This window comes from Onychostruthus taczanowskii, unplaced genomic scaffold (assembly GCF_017590055.1).
Source record: "Onychostruthus taczanowskii isolate IOZ18803 unplaced genomic scaffold, ASM1759005v1 scaffold303, whole genome shotgun sequence".
NCBI lineage: Eukaryota > Metazoa > Chordata > Aves > Passeriformes > Passeridae > Onychostruthus > Onychostruthus taczanowskii.
Genome location: NW_024500384.1, coordinates 1 through 6,570, shown reverse-complemented (window position 1 = coordinate 6,570; position 6,570 = coordinate 1). Strand labels below are relative to the sequence as shown.

Genomic DNA, 6,570 nt, shown 5'->3' with positions numbered 1-6,570 from the left:
GGAGCCCCCTCCCCCCCCCGGGACCCCCCCCCCAGCCTCGGGGACCCACCGGTGCGCCCCCCCCCCCTTTTTCCTTAACCCCCGCAGTGGTGGCCACCACCAAGAAGAACGGGAATGCCTCCTTGGTCTTCTCCTTCCTCTACAAGGTGGTGGAGGTGAGTTGGGGAGGGGGGTCTCAGAGGGTGAGACCCTAATTCTGGGTGTCTCCTCATGGGGAGGGGGTGACAGAGGGGTTTGGTGTCCCCCCCCCAAGGTGTTCTGTGAGTACTTCAAGGAGCTGGAGGAGGAGAGCATCCGCGACAACTTCGTCATCGTCTACGAGCTGCTGGACGAGCTGATGGACTTCGGCTTCCCGCAGACCACCGACAGCAAGATCCTGCAGGAGTGAGCGTGGGGAGGGGTCTGGGGGGGGCACCGGGACCCCCCCCTCCCAGAGCCCCCTGAGCCCCCTGAGCCCTCCGCAGGTACATCACCCAGGAGGGGAACAAGCTGGAGACGGGGAAGTCGCGCGTGCCCACCACGGTGACCAACGCGGTGTCCTGGCGCTCCGAGGGAATCCGCTACAAGAAGAACGAGGTGTTCATCGACGTCATCGAGGCCGTGAACCTGCTGGTGAGGGGCTGGAGTGGGAAAGGGAGAGGGAGTGGAGTGGGAAAGGGAGAGGGGCTGGGGGGAAAGGGAGAGGGATTGCGATGGGGATGAGGATTGGGATTGGGGTGGGAAGGGGATGGATATTGGGGTGGGATGTGATGGGGGTTGTGGTGGGAAAGGGAGCAGGATTGGGGTGGGGATGAGGATTGGGGTGGGAAAGGGATGAAGATTGGGATGGGGATGGGGATTGGGGTGGGAATGGGGATGAAGACTGGGATTTGGGATGGGCTGGGAGCTGGGATGGGATGTGGTGGGATTTGGGATGGGCTGGGATTTGGGATGTGGTGGGATTTGGGATGGGATATGCTGGGATTTGGGGTGGGCTGGGATTTGGGATGGGCTGGGATTTGGGATGGGCTGGGAGCTGGGATTTGGGATGTGCTGGGATTTGGGACGGGCTGGGATTTGGGACGGGCTGTGATGGGAGCTGGGATGGGATATGCTGGGATTTAGGACGGGCTGTGATGGGAGCTGGGATGGGATGTGCTGGGATTTGGGATGTGCTGGGATTTGGGACAGGCTGTGATGGGAGCTGGGATTTGGGACGGGCTGGGAGCTGGGATTTGGGACGGGCTGGGATTTGGGACGGGCTGTGATGGGAGCTGGGATTTGGGACAGGCTGGGATTTGGGACAGGCTGTGATGGGAGCTGGGATTTGGGACGGGCTGGGAGCTGGGATTTGGGATGTGCTGGGATTTGGGACGGGCTGGGATTTGGGACGGGCTGTGATGGGAGCTGGGATGGGATGTGCTGGGATTTGGGATGTGCTGGGATTTGGGACGGGCTGGGATTTGGGACGGGCTGTGATGGGAGCTGGGATTTGGGACGTGCTGGGATTTGGGATGGGCTGGGAGCCTGGATTTGGGACGGGCTGTGATGGGAGCTGGGATTTGGGACGGGCTGCGCCGCGCACGAGGAAGGCGGCGGTGCCGCGGCCGCGGCGCTGCCAGGGCTGGGCAGGGCGCCGATGCCCAGCACGGAGCCGGTGGTGCCAGCCCGGCTGTGCCCGCAGGTGAGCGCCAACGGCAGCGTGGTGCTCAGCGAGGTGGTGGGCACCATCAAGCTGAAGGTTTTCCTCACGGGAATGCCGGAGCTGCGCCTGGGCCTCAACGACCGCGTCCTCTTCGAGCTGACGGGCCGTGAGTGCCGGGCTGGGGGGGTGGGGGGCTCATCCCCGCGCCCCCCACCCCTCCTGAGCCCCCCGCTCCCTCCCAGGGGGGAAGAACAAGTCGGTGGAGCTGGAGGACGTGAAGTTCCACCAGTGCGTCCGTCTGTCCCGCTTCGACAACGACCGCACCATCTCCTTCATCCCCCCCGACGGCGACTTCGAGCTCATGTCCTACCGCCTGCACACCCAGGTGGGGGCGCCGTGGGGCTGGGACCCCCATCGGGGGGCTGGGACCCCTGCCTGGGGGCTGGGACCCCTGTCATGGGACTGGGACCCCCGTCATGGGGCTGGGACCCCCGCCGCGGGGCTGGGACCCCTGTCATGGGGCTGGGACCCTCCTGTGATGGGGCTGGGACCCCTGTCTGGGGGCTGTAAACCCAGTCTGAGGGCTGGGACCCTCTTCATGGGGCTGGGACCCCCGTCTGGGGGCTGCAAACCCAGTCTGGGGGTTCAGGGCCACACTCTGAGGGGCTGAGACCCCTCCCCGTGAGTTTGTGACCCCTCCCCCTGGGGTTATGACCCCTCCCCCTGGTGTTGTGACCCCTCCCCGTGGGGTCGTGACCCCTCCCCGTGAGTTTGTGACCCCTCCCCCTGGTGTTGTGACCCCTCTCCGTGGGGTCGTGACCCCTCCCCCTGGGGTTATGACCCCTCCCCCTGGTGTTGTGACCCCTCCCCGTGGGGTCGTGACCCCTCCCCGTGAGTTTGTGACCCCTCCTCCTGGTGTTGTGACCCCTCCCCCTGGGGTTGTGACCCCTCCCCTGATGTTGTGACCCCTCCCCGGCAAACCCAGTCTGGGGGTTCAGGGCCACACTCTGAGGGGCTGAGACCCCTCCCCGTGAGTTTGTGACCCCTCCCCTGGGGTTGTGACCCCTCCCCATGTGTCCAGCACCTCTGTCCGTGTGGCCAGGACCCCTCCTGGGGTTTTGGGGACACCCAGGGGACCCTGGGGACCCTCCAGGCGTGACCCCTGTGCCCCCCCCAGGTGAAGCCGCTCATCTGGATCGAGTCCATCATCGAGAAGTTCTCCCACAGCCGGGTGGAGATCATGGTCAAGGTGAGCCCGGGCGTCCCCCCCAGCCCCTCGGGGGACCCCCAGGGAGCCCCCTCCTCCCCGTGCGTGTCCCTGCAGGCCAAGGGCCAGTTCAAGAAGCAGTCGGTGGCCAACGGCGTGGAGATCTCGGTGCCGGTGCCCAGCGACGCCGACTCGCCCAAGTTCAAAACCACGGTGGGCTCGGCTCGGTACCTGCCCGAGAGGAACGTGGTGGTCTGGAGCATCAAATCCTTCCCCGTGAGCGCCTGGCCCGGGCCTGGCCTGGGTGTCCCCTCTGTGACCCCAATCCCTGGCCTGGGGTGTCCCCCCGTGACCCCAAAGCCCTGGCCTGGGTGTCCCCCCTGTGACCCCAATCCCTGGCCTGGGGTGTCCCCCCTGTGTCCCCAATCTCTGTCCTGGGGTGTCCCCCCTGTGACCCCAATCCCTGGCCTGGGTGTCCCCTCTGTGACCCCAATCTCTGTCCCGGGGTGTCTCCCCTGTGACCCCAAAGCCCTCTCCTGGGGTGGCCCCTCTGTGACCCCAAAGCCCTCTCCTGGGGTGTCCCCTTTGGGACCCCAAAGCCCTGGCCTGGGGTGTCCTCTCTGTCCCCCAGCCCCTGGCCCCAAAGTCCTCTCCTGGGGTGTCCCCCTAACTTCTGTCCCCCAACCCCCCTCCCTCAAATCCTCCTGAGACCCTCAGCCCCGGCCCCCCAGCTCACCTCCTCTCTCTGTCTTGCAGATTACCAGATCCGCACCAGCTGAGGGGGGGTCTCCCATGGGACCCCCCGACCCCCTGGGACCCCCCACTCATCTCCAGTTCCCCCCTCACGCCCACCCCCCTCCTCTGCCTCAATAAAGATGGAGCTGAGACCCTGTCCCGCTGCTCTGGGGGGTCTCCAGTGGGAGCAGAGCGGGGGGACGCTGGTCCCAGTTTGGGGGTCCCGGCAGAGAGGGGCGATGTGGGGCGGGGGGCGCAGAGTGCCGCGGTGGACCCCACCCGCTACTTTGGCCGCCGTTGCCCTTTTAAGAGATAGAAGGGGCGGGGCCTCCCGGCGGAGGGAGGGGCGGGGCGATCTTGTCAGGTGGCGGCGGAACCGGAAGTACCGGGCGGTCACGTGGGCGGCCATGGCGGAGCCCGAGCTCCGCGTGAACGCGGCGTTCGCCGAGCGCTACGGGCGGTACCGGCGGCGGGAGGAGCTGCAGCGCCGTGAGGCTCCGGGAGCGGGCCGGGAACGGGGCTGGGAGCGGGCGGGAGGAGCTGCAGCGCCGGGAGACACCGGGAACGGGGGGAACGGGACAGGGAACGGGATCGGGGAGGGGAGAACGGGACCGGGAGCCGCGCCTGGAAGGGGAGAACGGGACCAGGCACGGGACTGGCACCGGGAGCTGCAGCCCCGATCGGGGGGAACCGGTGCCCCCCGGTGCTGAGCGTTCCCGGTGCCCCGGTCCCGGTTCCCCTCGGTGCTGAGCGTTCCCGGTCCCGGTTCCCCCCCGTTCTGAGCATTCCCGGTGCCCCCGTTCCCATTCCCGGTTCCTCCAGTGCCGGTTCCCCCCGGTTCTGAGCATTCCTGTTCCCGGTTTCCCCGGTTCTGACCGTTCCCGGTGTCCCGGTTCCCATTCCCAGTTCTGAATGTTCCCGTTCCCCGTTCCCGGTTCTGACCATTCCCGGTGCTCCCATTCCCATTCCTGACCGTTCCCATTCCCGATTCCCCCATTCCCGTTCCTGGTTCTGACCATTCCCGTTCCCATTCCCGGCTGTTCCCATTCCCGTTCCCGTCCCCATTCCCGGTTCTGACCGTTCCCGGTGTTCCCGTTCCCGGCAGTTCGTGACCGTTCCCATTCCCGTTCCCGGTTCTGACTGTTCCCGTTCCAGTCCCATTCCCATTCCCGATTCCCCCGTTCCCATTCCCGGTTCCCAGTGTTCCCGTTCCCGACAGTTCATGACCGTTCCCATCCCCGTTCCTGTTCCCATTCCCGTTCCCGGTGTTCCTGTTCCCATTCCCGGTTCTGACTGTCCCCGTCCCCATCCCCATTCCTGTCCCCGTTCCCATTCCCGGTTCCCAGTGTTCCCGTTCCCGACAGTTCATGACCGTTCCCATCCCCGTTCCTGTTCCCATTCCCGTTCCCGATTCCCCCATTCCCATTCCTGTTCCCGGTGTTCCCATTCCCGGTTCTGACTGTCCCCGTCCCCTGTCCCCGTCCCCATCCCCATCCCCCTGTTCCCGGTGTTCCCATTCGTTCCCGACAGTTCATGACCGTTCCCATCCCCGTTCCCGATTCCCCCATTCCCATTCCCATTCCCGGTTCTGACTGTCCCCGTCCCCATTCCCAGTGTTCCCATTCCCATTTCCGTTCCTGGTGTTCCCGTCCCCATTCCTGTTCCTGTTCCCGTTCCCATTCCCGGTTTTGACTGTTCCCATCCCCATTCCCGGTGTTCCCATTCCCGGTGTTCCCGTCCCCATCCCCATTCCTGTCCCCGTTCCCATCCCCATTCCTGGTGTTCCCGTTCCCATTCCTGTTCCCATTCCCATTCCCGGTTCTGACTGTCCCCGTTCCCGTTCCCGGTGTTCCCATTCCCGGCAGTTCATGACCGTTCCCATTCCCAGTTCCCCCGTCCCCATTCCCGTCCCCATTCCCGGTGTTCCCATTCCCGGTGTTCCCGTCCCCATCCCCATTCCTGTCCCCGTTCCCATCCCCATTCCCATTCCCAGTGTTCCCGTTCCCGGCGTTCCCATTCCCATTCCCGGTTCTGACTGTTCCCATCCCCATTCCCATTCCCAGTGTTCCCGTTCCCGGCGTTCCCATTCCCATTCCCGGTTCTGACTGTTCCCATCCCCATTCCCGGTGTTCCCATTCCCGTTCCCGGTGTCCCCGTCCCCACTCCCGGTGTCCCCGTCCCCATCCCCGTTCCTGTCCCCGTTCCCATCCCCATTCCCATTCCCAGTGTTCCCGTTCCCGGTGTTCCCATTCCCATTCCCGGTTCTGACTGTTCCCATCCCCATTCCCATTCCCGGTGTCCCCATCCCCATTCCCATTCCCGGTTCTGACTGTTCCCATTCCCGTTCCCGTCCCCATTCCCGGTGTCCCCGTCCCCATCCCCATTCCTGTCCCCATTTCCATCCCCATTCCTGGTTCCCGGTGTTCCCGGCAGTTCGCGACCGTTCCCGTTCGTGTTCCCATTCCGGGTTCTGACCGTTTCCGTTCCCAGTGTTCCCATTCCCATTTCCGTTCCCGGTGTCCCCATCCCCATTCCCGGTGTCCCCGTCATCCCCACTCCCGGTGTCCCCATCCCCATTCCCGGTTCCCGGTGTTCCCGGCAGTTCGCGACCGTTACGGCGACGCCTCCTCCAGCAGCTCCAGCTCCGACTCCAGCGGCGACGACGACGTGGTGAGCGGCTCCTCCCCTCCCTCCGGTAACCCCCCGGTAACCCCCCGGTGCCCCCCGGTAACCCCCGGTGCCCCCCGGTGCCCCCGGCAGGCGCTGGACTGGAGAAGGGGGGGGGAGTTTATTTGGGGAGGGGGCTTCTGTGGTGGGGGGGAGGGAGGGGGGTCTTGAGACCCCCACCCTGGGGGTGTCCTGACCTTCCTCTTCCTCTCTTCCTCTTCCTCTCCCCGCAGGAGATACGTGGACGAGGAGGATGAGGAGGGCGAGGAGGCGGCGGCCGAGAGGAGGAAGGTGAGACCCCCTCCCCAAAATAAAAAACTCCTGGGACCCACCCCCC

The 6,570-nt window shown here is 65.6% G+C and overlaps 1 protein-coding gene across 1 annotated transcript in view; it reads left to right on the top strand.

Annotated features, from left to right (window-relative positions):
- Nucleotides 1-3,610, top strand: part of AP1M2 (adaptor related protein complex 1 subunit mu 2) — a 6,728-nt gene extending 3,118 nt beyond the window's left edge. The window contains exons 3-10 of the mRNA XM_041409642.1: nt 88-155; nt 254-384; nt 465-612; nt 1,664-1,790; nt 1,867-2,009; nt 2,802-2,873; nt 2,949-3,135; nt 3,588-3,610. Coding sequence (XP_041265576.1) covers nt 88-155; nt 254-384; nt 465-612; nt 1,664-1,790; nt 1,867-2,009; nt 2,802-2,873; nt 2,949-3,135; nt 3,588-3,610 — 899 coding nt within the window. The remainder of the gene's footprint in view (nt 1-87; nt 156-253; nt 385-464; nt 613-1,663; nt 1,791-1,866; nt 2,010-2,801; nt 2,874-2,948; nt 3,136-3,587) is intronic.
- Nucleotides 3,611-6,570: the final 2,960 nt, after the last annotated feature.